At 42.7% G+C, this 17179-nt stretch overlaps 2 protein-coding genes across 2 annotated transcripts in view; both read left to right on the top strand.

Annotated features, from left to right (window-relative positions):
• The first annotated feature begins 8422 nt into the window (after positions 1-8422).
• LOC6037396 (guanine nucleotide-binding protein-like 3 homolog) lies at positions 8423-10562 on the top strand. Its single transcript, XM_001847261.2, has 2 exons — positions 8423-8581; positions 8646-10562. Exons 1-2 carry the CDS (start codon positions 8560-8562, stop codon positions 10481-10483), a joined length of 1860 nt encoding a protein of 619 aa, XP_001847313.1. The 5' UTR covers positions 8423-8559; the 3' UTR covers positions 10484-10562.
• Positions 10563-16073: 5511 nt separating this feature from the next.
• The window catches only part of LOC6048415 (dedicator of cytokinesis protein 3), a 106613-nt gene continuing 105507 nt past the window's right edge, over positions 16074-17179 (top strand). Inside the window, 1 exon segment of the mRNA XM_038261777.1 lies at positions 16074-16920. Within this exon segment, the coding sequence (XP_038117705.1) occupies positions 16887-16920 (34 nt within the window). The 5' untranslated portion in view covers positions 16074-16886.

Below are 17179 nucleotides of genomic sequence, written 5' to 3'. Positions count from 1 at the left end.
TATTTACACCCCTCGGGCACTATGCACATTTCAAGCAAAACATTGTAAAACGGCCATTGTCATTTTTCAAAACATTGAGAAAAACAAGAATGAAATTTGCAATTAGTTTTTCAATTCCTATTTCAAACCAATTAAGCAAACTGCGAAAATGATTTACACAACATGTGTAAAAATGGTATAGTTATGCATCCTTAAACTTAAATTGATGAAAAAATTGAATTATTGTAGTTTCGGAAATAAATCGAATTTTTGCGGCGACTTCTCCGACACTACGCTTCGCAAACTTATCAACATCATTTCTGAGTGTAACGATATGTTGTGCTGAAACGTCACTGACAACATTTTGTCGCTCTGGCACCAAATCGAAACGAGCGATTTCAACTCTCGCCGCACTTTTTCTCTCCGCATTTTTTTGCAAAATAAATAGCATCAGTGCTTGCGTGTTGCCGTCGGATGTTTTGGATGATAATGATGGGCATTTTTGAAGATAAAAATAGTACATATTTTATTTGTTTTTTTATTAAATAAACAAAAAAATGTTTCATCCCTCGACAAAAAATTTCGCCAATCAAAACAACATGGAGGAATCATAACAAACTTGGCTACACTCTGATCGGGTAATACCAAATAAAGCTTGGCAGAAAAAGGCGGAGAGAAAAAGTGCGGCGAGAGTGGAAATCGCTCGATTCGGTTTAGTGCTAGAGCGACAATATTACGATAAAATTGATGAAAAAGTAACATAAGCCCCGATCGATTGTTTTACTCGTGTGGGATCGTATTCAGCCCTTTGCGTTTTAGCGCCTTTGTAAAAATTGACAGTTTCACTTTCCACATGGGCCCTGGGTCAAACAGGATGGCGGTTTGTTTTTGTTGTTCTTTTGTTTTTGGCCAAGCAGGCCAAATCCAAACAGATTCAGCTTTGCTGTTTGGTCTTTTGCAAGCAAAGTAATTTTATTTTGTTTTAAAATCTTTTTTTCACTATTCGCAACCAGTTTTAAGTATTTTTGTGTGTAATAGAAGTCTGATAGCGATATTGAAGTGTTCGTAATCGATTTTCCAGTCAGAGTTACACCGGAGACGTCCCACGGTAAGATTTTCTAAAATTTGATTTTTGTCGATGTTATTTGATTAATCTCCACTTTATTTCAGATGTGCCAATGGCAATAATTTTTGCAGCTAGCTGCTCCAAATTGTTTAAATCCTAACTCGTGCAATGTTTCGTCGGATCTAAGCCCAAATTGAACGTCCTGCCTTATTGGAAGGTGTCCATCGCATCGACGGCAGAATCGATCAAAAAGGCGTCGAGCATTTCCGGCTTCCCTTGGTATCGAGACTTAAGGCCCAAGCCACCATCCTCGAAGCCGGAAAATCACTTGGCCGTCTTGGTCGAATTGCTGAATGGTTCCTACGGGCTGGAGGCTTCGATGGTATGAGCGGCTCACCCGGAGAAAAAAGTGTACCTGCAGCGCGAAGAACTTTAGGCAGTATCGTCGAAACGAAATGACCTGAAAAGACCAAACATTGCGACACGGGATAGCGAACCGAAGAAATTTACCCGGTAATCAAAGACTTTTGCGCTAGTGAATGTGTTATCCTAATGAAATTTAATAAAAGTATGTTTTGCAAATGCTTTCAAGTTTTAAGCATTTTTTAATGTGTAGCTATCTAGAAGAATCACAACGTCGCACGTCTTGACGGGGTAGGAATTGACCAGAAATATACGAGAAATCTTATTTTGAGTAAAAATCGTTTGTTTTACCAATTTAAAACAAAGGGCCAAGCTTTGTTTTGATCTTTGTTTTGAACAACATCGTGTTTGTCCCTGAGACGATCACGGTTGCGAAAACAAAACAACTCAGTTTCCATATCGGACCTTTGAATCAAAGGGTCTATGTGGAAGTTGAAAATAAACAAAACGTAATAAACATTGGCCTTTTGTAAAATGTTATTTTTTTCACATAAAAATCAATTTTTAATGGTTTTCTCGATATGTAGTGGTAGTTTAAGACTAAAGGCATCGTTTGCAATAAAAATCCCGTCTGTTTACATTTTTGACTTAGGTCCTTTTACAATGTTTTGCAATTTTTGTGATGAAACATGTAAACAATTTAATGTTGACATAAACCTAGTACTAAGTTCTGTTCAGAAACTCATGCTGAACATTTTGCTGCAAAAAGCTCATGAAAAGATGTTTTCTATAAAAAGTTATATAACAAATACTAATACAAAAAAAAAGTTTGTACACCTTTGCAAAAAGTTTGTACACCTTTCGAAAAATTAACATAAATAAAACCAGTCTCCCAACTCCAAATAGGCATCCTTGACTGATTAAAAATATAATTTGGATTGAATATAAAGTTTACTAATTACTTAGTATAAAAGTTTACATAACTCTTGAAATTCTATATAAAACTTATCTAAACTTAATTTGCAAACTTTAAATTTAACTAAATGTCAATATATTACCATAGAATTGATAAATAAACATTCTAGAGTGGGTATAACACCGTTCTGGGGTCTTAGTATCGCTAGAATAGATTTTTTCGTTCGAACCCGGAATTACGTCGTCGCCGGCATCGAACCGGTCCACAATTAACAAGTCACCCATGTGGCATCTAAACGACATTAAATTTCCGATCTTTTGATACCCAGACATCTAGGTTTTCTATAAAACCCACGTTTTTAAACACCTAGGCAAAAACGTTGTTATGGTTTCGTTTGAGCAATCTGCCAAAAATGTATGGAATTTCGTAATTTTTGTTCTCGTGGATCAAACTTACTTTTGCCCAGGTATTTAAAAACGTGGGTTTTATAGAAAACCTAGATGTATGGGTATCAAAAGATCGGAAATTTTATGCCCTTTCCGATGCCACATAGGTTAACATGTGAATTGTGGACCGGTTCGATGCCGGCGGATTTTCCGACGACGTAATTCCGGGTTGGTACGAAATTCCAACGAAAATCTATTCTAGCGATACAAAGACCCCAGAACGGTGTTATACCCACTCCAGAATGTTTATTTATCAATTCTATGGTAATATATTGACATTTAGTTAAATTTAAAGTTTGCAAAATTAAGTTTAGATAAGTTTTATAAAGAATTTCAAGAGTTATGTAAACTTTTATACTAAGTAATTAGTAAACTTTATATTCAATCCAAATTATATTTTTAATCAGTCAAGGATGCCTATTTGGAGTTGGGAGACTGGATTTATGGTGATTTGTCAACAAATAACTTTATTTATGTTAATTTTTCGAAAGGTGTACAAACTTTCTTTGCACCTTATTTATTTTTGTATTAGTATTTGTTATATAACTTTTTATAGAAAACATCTTTTCATGAGCTTTTTGCAGCAAAATGTTCAGCATGAGTTTCTGAACAGAACTTAGTACTAGGTTTATGTCAACATTAAATTGTTTAGATGTTTCATCACAAAATGTGCATAGTGCCCGAGGGGTGAAAATACTTTTTTTACATACCGTAATCTGGGGTGAATCGGGACTACAGTCTGAATAGGGACAGCAGTTTTTAGAGCACTTAAAGCTTTTAAATTTGGAAATGAATGTACACATTTTGTTGGCCTGAGTCTGTTCTAATCGAAACCAACCAGAAAAATCAAAATATTGTACTCCAGCATGGTTAAAACTGCTGTCCCAATTCGCCCCATGTGTCCCGATTGACCCCAGTTTACGGTACTGTACATTGCAATATATAGTACGTAGATTACTCTATAAGGCTTTCTAGTCAGAAATTTACCAACACACTAAAGTATGTTTACATGACAGCTGGACGTTTGTTTGCATCAGGTTTCCTATCTCTTTCTAGCAAAAATTTTTTGTCAGGCGACTTCTAGCTGGTTTTTTTGACTGACTGCCCGATATGTCAGCCAACATACTTCGCAGGGCTGTAACAGCTACACGGAGGATAGGCATTACACGAAATCGAGTTCGATTACACGAAATTCAGTTCAAGTACGATTACATACTTTCGTGTAACAGGGGTCGAACTGGATTTCGTGTAAAATTGAAATTGAAACGTTTCACCCGTTTCACTGGTTGGAAAATTGCATACATGCGGGCGTATTTTCATTTTGTTTCGGATTTTTATTTATTGATTATTAAATTGCAATAAAAACTGGCGCATCAAATATTTTTTATTATATTCTAAATTGTTTACAATTATTATTTTTTTTATTTCACAATAGAGAAATTGACATTTTTGCTGAAATTCAAGTTCACACACTCCGCTCTCAGGTCATGGCGTAATTTTTGTTGCAGGGAGTGGCCATGGCCTCTTGGCAATGCCCATCCGGATCCACAGGTCCTGACGGATGTCACGGAAACTTAGCGCCACCGGCAACAACTCTTTCCCGTCCAAATTTCTCCGGATTTCAATCCGGATCGATCGCTTTGTGGTGCACTAAGTCGATGATGTTGATGAGACTTAGAACGGCTTTCGGGTTGACCTTCAGTAGAAAATCCGGCGGGTCGCGAAGTCGGACCTTCTTTTCCCCGGATCGGGAACAACGGATTTTCCGAGTTGATTGTTGAAGCATATTAGTTGCCACAACAGGTTGGGGGAGCAAGAGGAAGCCATCAGTTGTTCTTGATGAGGACCCGGAGTTCAACACCTCCGTTGGCTGTTTATTTTGGGAAGGGCGGTCGATGTTTCCCGGCTAAGATAAGAGCGCCACCGCCACCTAGGCGTGCCCGAACCGGGAGTTCCCGATCATGGAAGCGCATCCGGGCCTGGGAGCTAATGAATCCTTGGGACGGGATTCGATTTCGAGCACTTCGTCCTCCTTCGAGAAGGATACGGATTTGGCCGCCTTACCGTCCGAGTTCATGTGGTCAAAGCTGCGCCGTCGCGAGGAGAGCATCTGTTCGTCACCTGCCGTGACCACCTTGGCAGGGATCTTCTTCACCGGAATGACGTTCTGGATTTGGGAGGGAGTCGGCGGGAGGGTTGTTGCTGAAAAAGTTTAAACGTTAGTGAGGCAGCATGACTTTTGACCAAATCATCAACACTTACCGGGGACTTCTTCAGTATCCCGGCGGGCGCTTCGTCACTCTGCTTTCTCTTTTCGGTTGCTCTTCTCGCCCAGCCGCGAAAAGATTGAACAGCCGCCGCCGCCGAAACTGTCACTCTTCTTCCCAAGCGCCTCGATATTCTTGTGACCTTCGGGGCCATATTCTTCGGCGGTTTCCTTCCGTTTCCGGCGTCGTCAATGTCGGCGTCAAATTCTCCATCCTCCTCCTCTTCGTCATTGGAGTTGCGCTCGAGCCGTTCGACGACGGCACTCCACTTGCCTATGCTACCGACCGTCGATGCGCACAATGTTCGTGGTAGATCCGCCGCCAGCCGGAAGTGCGATTTTGTGCTCGAAAAAGTCTTTCCGCGATTTGCTTGGCAGAGACCCCGCCGAGCTGGGGCCTGAAAAGGTCAACAAGGGTTAAAAGCGAATTCTTCAGCGCTCCTGAGGAGAAAGGATCTTACGGGACACCGCCGATTTGGGTGGGTTGCTCAGCGTGGCGGAAACCGCCGCTACCGGGACCAGATTGGCTAAGTGTTCCAGCAGTACTGGCCCCTCGACGACTGCCGACTCCGAGGACAGCACCGTTTCGCGGCCACTATGGTTGCACACCGTCTTCGAGTTGCACAGGATGGCAATGAAGTCCCACATCGTCGTGATGCCCATCTCCCGCAGGTAGTTCAAATCCATCAGCATGTCCATCTGGAACCGGTTCTCAACAAACACATGCGCGTACCCGGCGGCCGCCTGCGATGGAATGCCGGCATTGGTGAAGAACTTCACCCATGACGCTGGAAGAGAACAAAAAAACGGTTCCCCCGATAAAGGGCAATCAAAAAATTTAGCTCAATTTTTAGAGTGGCATCACAACGAACCCCGGCTTCTGCTGGAGTAGAGGGGGACGGGACCAGCGGGACGACTTGATTGTGATTTCGCGCTTGAGCACTGGTGTGCGGGAATCTGTGTCGGACATTTCCTTCAGCATGGCGCACTTCAGCAGGACGGCACCGTTCAACGGAACGCCATGCAATTCTTCGTCCTCAATTTGCTGATCGGGTTCTTCTTCCGAATGTTTTTCGACCTGTTGAGCACAGCAGAAGAAACCGGATTCAATGGAACCGTTTCCCACTTGGAACGAACTGCCAGTTTTGAGCTTCTCCTCCGAGCTCTGCATCGGAACGCCGTCAATTTCCTCCGTGGTGTTTAGCGGCATCCCGTCGTTGTAGATGTCGTGCTTGAGCACTGGCGTGCTAGAATCTGTATCGGCAATTCCCTTCAGCATGGCGATCTTCAGCAGGGCGGGCACTTCCTCCGGTTGCTTTTCGACCTGTTGAGAGATTGTATTTTTGAAATTGTCAAACCAATAAGTAAATCTACTCACAATCGCAATCCCCAGGAAGGTGTGCTGCAGCCTGAGCGACAGCCACCGGCAATCAATTCTTCCTTGCAGCAGTTTGGACGCCGTGATGCGTTCCTAAATTTCCCGTCCTAATCTTGGGCAATATTGTCCTGTAGTATCCGGTGCTCATTTTAAACTGCAAGTTTGCGATCCTCGAGCCATCGCACTCGCCTTGTTCGTTGTCGTGTTGAATCACTCCTCAAGACGAGGTCGCTCCGAAGTCGGACTTGGTTTTCTCCGGAGACTGTGGAATGTCCAAGTGATCGGAGGGACAAACCAAGAAACGACTAGTGCCACGTCGGTTGCCCTGGTTGCGGCCGATACGGATCTGGACCTAGAAAGCTCCGATGCACGACGCGAACGGGACAAACCGCTGTGTCTGCGGCTTCGGCTCTGACTTTGTTGGGGAACCGTATCTGGAAAATGAGCGTGACCAAAAGCGGCTCCCGGAGCTGCTGTGGATAAAATTACGATAAAAGGTTGATTTCTGAATCTGCATGAAGGGGACTTACCGAACTGGCACGGTTGTCGGATCGGCAGCGACTTACGGAGCCAGATCTAATACCGCGAGCGGGTTAAGCGTCAGCCGGGATAGTCGGTGCCATCGCGTATGTCTTCTCCCGCCGATTCCTGACTTTCCGGGAGCTGGTTTTGCTCATCCTCTTCGGACTTTCCAGGTTGTTTATCCTCGATTCTCAATTCTTTCTTCTCCGAGTCTGGGCGCACGGATACTGTCGGTAGGCGAAATCCGGGAACACGTTCTGCTCGCTGTAGGTTCGCGTACATATCTTATCTGTGAAACGTAATTTTAGCTGTAGAAAACTTTCAATTTTTCAACAATAGTCGTGGCCGTCAGATTTGACAAATTCCGGACAGAAGGTAACAGCGCCCGAAAAAACAAGATTCTGGTTCCCCCAGACCTATGAACCAAGAAATCAATCGAATCCGACCATAAAATTAACCACCAGCCCGTGATTCTTGGATATCCGGGCTGGGGAACTGGAACTTGTTTTTTTTTCGGGCGCTGACGATAAATTTGCGGCCGGAAGGTAAAAATTTGCTTCCCCTAGACCGAAGAACCAAAAAAACAATCGAATACGACTATACAATTAATCACCAACCCGTGATCTTGGATATCCGGTCTGGGGAACCGGTATCTTGTTTTTTTTCCCGGGCGCTGACTATAAATTTCTATGACTTCCGGCCGGAAGGTCGAAATTAACTTCCCCCAGACCGAAGAGCCAAGAAATCAATAGAATCCAGCCACAAATATATTCACCTCGCCGTGATTCTTGGTTTTCCCGTCTGGAGGAAGCGGAATCTTGCTTTTTCCAACCGCAGCCGTCAGATTTAAGCCATTTCCTGTCGGAAAGCAGAATTTCGCTTCCCCCAGACTGGAGAACCAAGAATTCAATCGAATTCGGCCACAACATTATTCGCCGGCCTGGTATTCTTGGTAATCCTGTTTGAGAGAACCGGAATCTTGCCTTTTCCGGCAGCTGTTCGCAAAACCGAGCAGAACTTACCTGCAACACCTCTTGCTACCAGCATCTTCCAAATTTCACTAAGTCCCGATTTGACAGCGGGTGAAATGATTCCGTCGATTCTTCTTAAATTTTCTAAGTCCAAAAGTTACACCTTTTGCAGTTTGGACCCCTGAACTGGAAAAGATGTAACTTTTACACTTTTTGCAGTTCGCATTTTACATCTTTTTCAGTTCGAGGGTTGAAACTAGTCGGTGGTGTAAAATCGAACTGCAAAAAGTGTAATGCTGATTCTCCGTGTACAGCTCGATCATTGTTTGCATCAGGACACTGTGACGAGGAGTTCGTCATTTTTGAGTTAAATTATATTTTTTTCACTGGGCCTAGAAAGCCTTATAAAACTAATTTTGTTGTGGGTCAATAACCCAATTTTAAGTTATTTCGGAAGAGCGTGTAATTTACCAGCATTTTCGGTAAACAAACATATTTTCAGTTATTTTCTGTTCAGAGTGCACCGGCGATCGAAAACAACGTGCCCAACTGTCACCAGCACTGCACGGTCCTTTTCAAAACAAACGTGGAAACGTGTTCGCGAGCAGAATTCGCGATCATCCACGGTTCTTCTTGATTTCCCGCGGTAAAAATGGCTCTGAAAGCGTTAAAATGTAAGTATTCGCGAGGATTTGGTGTAGCATTGCTGAAGATGCTGAAATGTTTGGTGTTTTGTAGGTAGATCTTCCAAACGGCAGAAGGCATCGCTGCGGTACAAAAAGATCAAGAAGATTGCGGCCAGCAAAAAGAAGAAGGAAAAGGAGGCCAAGAAGTTGCCGAAGTTGCGGTCCAAAAAGCAGAAAATGATCCAGGTGCCCAACATTTGTCCCTTCAAGAAGGACATCCTGGAGGACGTCGAGCAGCACAAGCAGTTTAACGAGCAGGAACGGCTGAGAAAGAAGGAACTGTTGAAGCAGCACCGGATGGGCGCGCTGGCTGGAGATGCGTTGAAGGGTCAAACGATTGAGTCGATCGCGGCCGATGCGGATCGCCGTGGGCAGGAGTACGATCCGGCCAAGGCTGAGGCAGCCGCTGCCAAGGAAGAGGAAGAGTATATTAATTTTGGCAAAGGAAAGGAAGGATCGTTAAAGGCTTACTTTAAGGAGTTCAAGAAGGTTATCGATGCGGCGGATGTTATTTTGGAAGTCGTTGATGCCCGTGACCCGTTGGGGACTCGGTGCGCCGAAGTGGCTCAGATTGTGCGGGAAGCCCCCGGGCAGAAGCGACTCGTGGTGATTTTGAACAAAGCAGATTTGGTCCCGAGGGAGAATCTGGAAAAATGGCTCAAGTATTTGCGCAAAACCGGACCGGTCATCCCTTTTAAGGCCACAACACAGACGCAAAAGTATCGCATTGGTAACCGGAAGTTTAAGGCCGCCAAAACGCTGGAATGTTCGCCGTGTATCGGAGCGGATTTGCTCAAGGAACTGTTGGCGAATTACTGCCGTAGTGATGACATTCGTACCTCGATCCGGGTAGGAATTGTGGGTTTGCCGAACGTGGGCAAAAGCTCCCTCGTAAACTCGTTGAAACGCAAACGTGCCTGCCTGGTCGGAGCCAAGCCCGGAATCACGCGCCAGATGCAGGAAGTTCAAATCGATTCGCACGTAAAATTGCTGGACAGTCCTGGTATTATTTTCCAGCGACCACAGGACGCCGACCAGAACCGATTCTACGCGTTGAAAAACGCCCAAAAGGTTACCGAAATCCAAGATCCCTTCCCACTGGCCGACGATATTCTCAAGCGTGGAACCATGAGCTATTTCTGTAAGTTGTACGACCTGTCCGAGTACCACTCGACGGATGAGTTCCTCGCGAAGAAGGCGATCAAAATGGGCGCGCTGGCGAAAAAAGGCGTCCCGGACGTTAAGAAGGCGGCTCGTACCCTTATTGAAGATTGGAACGCCGGTAAGATCAAATACTGTACGCACCCGCCGGAGGAAGGCGAAGAAGTCCACGTCAGCGCCCAGCTCGTGTCTTCGAACGCGCCCGAGTTTAATCTGGAAAGTTTGGACGAGGTTATGAAAGCGCTGGACACCGAGTACGAAGAAAGCTTCAAGATGAAGGATAAAGACGGCGAAGAAATGCAGGTCATCTCCAAGGAGGAAATCCTTACCATGGAAATGGACACGACCGGACCGGTCCACCTGGAGCTTTCCAAGGACGACAAGCAGCGAAACGCCCTCGCAGAACTGCTCAAGAACTCGGGCAAGATCATCGAGTCCCAGGACGACGAAGGCAGCGCCAAAGCAAAGGGCAAGAAGCGCAAAGTGAACGACTACGCCGAGGAGGAGAAGCGGTTCCGCAAGGATCCGATGTTTGGCCTGGAGGGAAATCAAACCGTCAACAAGAACCGAAAGGCGGTGCTGAAGGCCAAGAAGAAGGCGGCCGCGAAGGAGGAACGGAAGGTGGGCGATATGGCCGATGATCTGGGGTCGATTTCGCTCGAGTTGGGCAGCAAGAAGGTCAAGGGCGGTGCGGAAGATTACAACTTTGATGATGATTATCAAATGTAATGCGTGTTGAGCTTGGGCTGTTGAGTAACATTTTTACTTTGCTAGAAGATTATAATAAAGTATATCCCTATAAAGCAAATGTAGGTGTTTTAATTATCCGAATCTTGATGTAATCTGTAAAGAAGGTGTTACAGCGTGAAGTGATGCACTCAGTAAAAATATGTGTGGTTGTGCCCAGTTTTTGAGAGAGCTTCCTAAAACATGCACGTTCATTAATTTTTGAGTTCTCTGAAATCAGCAATATAAGAAAAATCAGAACAAATAATAGCAAAACAATACAAAAGGGCCGTAGGGGCTTTGTTGTGTATCCCCTTCATGCCAAATGTAAACGTTCTCTATATAGCTAGAGTTTTTTTTTTCTCTATATAGCTAGTGACTCTATATAGCTATAGTGAATTTTGCCGTAAATTTATAGAAATACTCAAATTTCTTTAGTGGTAAAAATTAGGAATACAAAGAGATTTTTGTTGAACTTTTTTTTACTGATTCTACTTGCAGGCCAAGGATTGATACCTAAGAGCATGCAATGGCACTGATCATGTTGCGTGCTCTTCGGTTGACGTCCAGGTAAGGAACATCCTGGAAGGAGCGCAACTAACTACGTCCGTAGTTCTGTTAGATCATCCGAATTATCTTGATCAGAACAGTATAGCTCTGGTTCCTTGCAAGTGTCCTATTTTCTTACCTCCACGTTGGCTTGGTTTTCATGATGACTTAGCTGGTGGCCTGTGGAAACGGTGGAAACGGCTCGTAAACCTTTGACGAACGCGGGTCAGAATCGAGACGGCTAAAAGAAAGGGGCGCGACAATGTGGGAAAGGGAAGTAATTTGTGATTGTAGACGGTATTTTTTTGATTCGCAGTATGTTAAGTCAACTGCTGTAGATGTAACTAAGACATCGCAGAACGGGGTTTCTCTTCTCTTCATTCTCAGCTACCACCCTGGGTAATGAATAGAGTTATCTAAGCCCGCTCTCACGCACACTAGCACACCATTTGATTTGCTGGTCGGTACAAAATTTAACCTCACTTTTTTCGTGTACGTACACGCAATACATGCGCACGTAGATAACTCTATAGAGAGAATGCGTAACGTGATTTTCGAATGATCCCACTTTGTTTATATCTACACTCAAAAAACTGTTCACCACAATGCTTTTTATTTGCTTATTTTCTAGGCCACGAAAACCGAAGTTCCAGCGCAACAATAACCACCGACAAGCGAAACATGAAGCCGGAGGTGAGAAAGGCTCACCCGGTCCAGGACAAGGGAGTCAAACAAGCTAGGAAAGTAACGAAAGAACTAGTCGCGTCCGGCAGAAGGTGAGGATCACTAAAGAAGTCTCCCTGGACCCGCGTTCCGCAAGTGATAACCCGAAACGAGAACCATGAGTGCGTGTGTGGAATTGTTCTTTAAAAATGTCTCCTAAACCAGAAAATAGCAGAAAACTTTAGTATGTTGTGATTTATAGTGTTTTTTGTGAAGTAAAAAAAAATTGTGTTAAAGTGATACATTAAAATTGGTAATAAAAAAAATGTCAAAAGAGCAACCTCTTTTTTTCTTTGATAAGTAATCACAAAACGCAAAAAAAAAAAAAACATTACGAGTAACAAATCTTATAGAACAAATCCCAAGACGCTCGAAGCAAAAACGCATGAAAATCCAGCGACTACATTTAGCTGCGCATGAGTATCACTTTAAAATCTAATAAAAAGCACAGGACAATGTGGTGAAAGCTACATGAAAATCCGGTGAAATCCATCTGAGGCGCATGCAAACTTGCATTCAATGTGTGTGTCAGCTGGTTTTCGGTATGCATGAATTTCATGACACAACCGCATGGGAATAGGTTTGGAAAAAATCCACATACCTTTTCATGCAGCATTGTGGTGAACAGTTTTTTGAGTGTACAAAGTAGGAGGCTGTTCAAGCACAAGCATGACTTTTTTCTTACTGGTAAATCAACTGTTTTTATAATCAGTAGTATGTGTTTTATTTTGTCTAGTTTTTTTTTTGTAATTTTGTTGCTGAAAAATTGTGTGTTTTCAAGTTTTAATCTGTTTAAAGAGGATTTTTTTACGGGTGGCAAAGAACTGCGGGGAGAGTGTCATTCTGCAAAGTCGTGGATAAATTCCCTGGCTGATTTTGGAATCCTGCAGCTCTTTTTGGTTCAGGGAAAAACTTCGCTAATTCTAGCGAAGCTGATCCAACAAACAGTGAAGATTTTCACTAAACCAGTAGGTTTTCAAATTGAATCAAACAATAAAAACAGTTTCTGGATGGATACAAACGCATCGACTTCATAAACAACATCCATTCATAAATATGAAAAATGAAGATCCCGCCTTCAACTTTTTAAAGATTTCTTGACTTCAACTCCAGGTCCTTTAAAGCCACTAAATTTTCGCTCTCGCAAAAAAAAAACACACACACACAATTTTTAATGATCGATAACAAAACTCTCTACTTTTGGCGAACAGTAAATTGGTTCCACTTTGACAGTTCAAAATTGAGGCCGTTTTGCGGACCACTATTCAGCACCCAGCTACCACCTATCTCCTATTTTTATTTTGCTCTACCGAAATCTGGGGCGAATTGGGACTTTAGCTTGAATAGGGACAGCAGTTTTGAGAGCACTTAAAGCTTTTAAATTTGGAAATGGATGTTCACATTTTATTGGTCTGAGTCTGTTCTAACCGAAACCAACCAGAAAAATCAAAATATTGTGCTCCAACATGGTTAAAACTGCTGTCCCAATTCGCCCCATGTGTCCCGATTGACCCCAGTTTACGGTACTGATTGTCACTTCTTCACTGATTCTTCTATTTAATATTCATCATTTGATTTTGATTTTACTAACATTTGATTCTCTTATCTCTCAAAGCTTTTCTACTCTTTTTTTACCAATTGATACCGCTGTAACAAACTTTGTTTTTTTCCCTTTAAATTATACTTTTCCTTAATGTACTACTTGTAAACACCGAGCCAGGTAAATACACCGGATTGAAATAAAACAAATCACTGGCGGCTAATAATCATATTTATTGCTGCCACCACTCGCGTGCCCGACCGTGTTACACTCTGATTGTCACTCACTAACTCTTCTCATCTCTAGACGTCAACCATAGTTGATCTGTCAGCCAGTGTTGACCAGGGTTAGATTCCTACACTACTAATATCAAGTCTAATTATCATTTGCCTAATCTTTTTGGATTTTATAGCGAATCTATTTATTTGAATAATTCTTTATCTGTCCTATAAATATTCATTACTATAATCTAAGCTTGTTTTTATATCTCTATTTATTAACTATTGTCTAATTTTACATCTGCTACATCCAGCTTCTCATTTTTATTCCTATATCTTAGCATATCACATTAAAAATAATAGTTAAAACTGGCTGAATCATAAATTCTACTGACGATTATTCTTCAAACTTATCCAAAATAATCAAATACAACTTATTTTTATAAATTTGTGTCACAGTGTTTTATATTGAACCTTGAACTACTGCTTACTAACTATGAAATATCACTTTTTCTGTTCATAATGATGCTATTAGAACGCTTTTTACGATTATTTTGAGCAATTTTTAGAGTACCGTGAAACTGTCGTGAAATTAGAATGTTTTGTATTTGGCATGCCGCCAAATTTCGATTTTTCTACCTCGAAAAATCACTAGCCCTATTCTCTAGCATGAGAAAGATACACTCTTTGTTTACAAACCTCCTACGGCCCTTTTGCATTGTTTTGCTAGCATTGTTCTTACCTCTGGTGGCCAGCACTGGAATTGTCTTCGTAGCCGATTTTAGTAAACTTCCGTGCCGTAAAGCTCACAGGAAGCATTAGCGATCTAGTTTAGCTTTATGCATGCCTAACGGGCGTACTTAAATAAAAAGCTCATCGTGTTCCCCAGTGGAAAATTTAGGGCCGATGAAAGTGAGTTCTAGGGGAAGTCTTTGGAGTTGGACGGTTTTTGGGAAGGTGAATGGTCTGAGGAGCCACCCTAGGCGAGTGGTAACGACCTTTGGCATTGTTGTTCGAATTCTTCGTGTGTTCTCATTTCTAATGGGAATCTTTCAATGCTTCTCATCTCTTATTGGATGAATTCTATCAGTCGCCCAGGCTATTTTTAGCAAGGTATTTTTAGATTCAATTTCAACTGCGCTTGCAATCTTGCATGCAATCTTGTTTGAGTTCTGATGTTCAACTCGCATTCAATTTGACTCTTTGTCCGATTCTTGGATTCAACTATACCAGTCTAATTCCTCCTCAAGCTACCAATGCTCCACGGTTAAATGGAAAGCATTTTGCTTGCCAATCCTAAGGACAGGGGATCGAACCCCGCCGTGAGCTTGAAGTTTTTTCATCACGCAGAAAAATAAGGCATATTTGAATCAACAAAACATTTTGTTGATTTGAAAATCAAGATTTTTGTTGAATCAACGCTAAACGTCAAAGCAACTTTTTCAAAACAACAAAAGATTTTTGTGGAATTGAGCAAATCAAGGTTTGTTTCAACGAAAAATCTGCGTTGATTATATTCAACAAATTGAAACAAACCTCGTACAGGCTGATTCTACAAAACATTTTTCTGCGTGATTAATTCCAAATTCAATGAGTCCAGATCTTTCTCGTTGGGAGCAGATGGGTATCGAACCCAGAACCATTCGCTTATAAAGCGAACATCGTAACCATTCAGCCACGACCGCTCCCTTTTCAAAAAAAAAAACTCGAGATATTTCCGAGAAAAACGTTTACTTTGAAATTTTTAAAAATATGTAGAAAGGGCCAAAATTATTTAAAGAATCGCATTTACACCTCAGAAAAAATCTATAAAAAAAAACGTTTCGCTCCTAAAATGCCGCTTAGATTGCTGATATTATTGTTTACAGCGATAAAGCTTATTTTTCTGAGTACAATGACCCTTTGTACGACCACAAAAAGTTTAAAATGGATTTTTAAATCAATTTTGAAAAATTTACCTCGCGGTCCTTCTTGACAGAAAAGCTCCTACTTGAAAGCTCGTTCCAAGGGGACCATAGTTGATCCATCGAAAAAATGTTGTCTTGTCAAAAAAAAAAAAAAATGCATTAAAATGAAAAAAAGTGATCAGAAATGTTTTTTAAGCGTGTTTTTTACCGTTGTACCGTAAACTGGGGTCAATCGGGACACATGGGGCGAATTGGGACAGCAGTTTTAACCATGTTTGAGCACAATATTTTGATATTTCTGGTTGGTTTCGGTTAGAACAGACTCAGACCAACAAAATGTGTACATCCATTTCCAAATTTAAATGCTTTAAGTGCTCTAAAAACTGCTGTCCCTATTCAGACTGTAGTCCCGATTCACCCCAGATTACGGTACATAAAAATTAACATAGGGCCCAATTGGCTCCCCAAAACTTCAACCCAACTTCAACCCGAGTGCCTTTGACCTGAACTCTGGCATCCCTGGCTTTTGATCTTCGCGGCTTATGTGTTGGTGCCATCGTCTGTCATTCATACATTTTCATTCATAACAACAATGCAACACATCTGTCAGTCGCTCGAGAAGCAACACAACACATCAAGAAACGATCTGCAGTTTTGCGTAAACGTCGCTCGAAGAAAGTCGTCGTCATCGGTCGCTCCCATCCCGTGTCCAGTGCAGATTCCCCGCGTTTGTGTCGTTCCGAGGTGCGCGGCGCGGATCGTGGTCGGGAAGACGGTGGTGGTAGGTGGAACACGGTGCAAAACGTCGCAGACTTTAGCTTGTACTGGCAAGTTGACGTTTGTTGTGTTCAGTTGCGTTGAGGGCGAGGAAGAACCGGAATCCGGAATCAGTATCCGCTCGGAACAAGGATTCCGGAGAATTTTCGAAGCATTCAACGGGGAAGAAAGTGACAAGAAGCTGCGTGAAGGCAACATCCCAAATCGTCATCGAGAGGCAACCTTTTTTTGTTTGCAAAGCGCAGAGCAGGGGGAACGGTTTTGCGGACGCGCGGGTGTGTTTTGGTCTCTGCTCTCGATTTATCGATTTTTCGCCGTCGTCGGTCGGTGGCGTCCAGGTTTTCCTCGTCGGGAGCGTCGCGACGTCGCAAGTGTTTGTGAGTTGGAAAATATTTGCGGCATAGTTTCCGCTGCCGGAAGTGGGTTTGTTGCTGTCGCAAGTGATTGCGTGTGGTGTATGTCTGACCAGTGGCCAGTGTGTGAGAAAGTGCCAAGTCGGAGGGGTCCAGCTTTCACAGCCTCCGGCTGCTGCAGTCAGCATCTTTGTGGTTGTGCTTGAGCTAGCAACAAAATAGTGACTAGTGGAACCGGGAATCGAAATATCCTGGATTTAAACGATGGAATAAGTGTACCAAACTCAAGAATCTACCCCAGAATCTCAATCAACAGGAATCTCAAACCCCGGATTAAACATGTGGATACCAACTAGCAATAAATACGGCGTCGGTGAGTACCTAAAAACCATGCTATTTAGAGGAAGGTCATTCCTTTATCTCCACTCCTTAGTCCCGGGGAAAACTGGCAGAAAATCGATACTGCAGCTCGCAGTTCCAAGCCCCCGGGTCCCCGGGAATAATCTGCTGATTGGGCGTTGGAAAAGTATAGTGCTGAAGACACGATGGTTGTAAATCTTTGCGAGCGACACTTGGTCTGAGGAACAAATGACGAACGCCAAGCAAGACACAGAAAAAAAAGATGTTGATAT

Source organism: Culex quinquefasciatus, chromosome 1 (genome assembly GCF_015732765.1).
Source record: "Culex quinquefasciatus strain JHB chromosome 1, VPISU_Cqui_1.0_pri_paternal, whole genome shotgun sequence".
NCBI classification, from domain to species: Eukaryota; Metazoa; Arthropoda; class Insecta; order Diptera; family Culicidae; genus Culex; species Culex quinquefasciatus.
The sequence above is the reverse complement of the archived record's forward strand: the minus strand, read 5'-3'. Positions and strand labels throughout refer to the sequence as shown.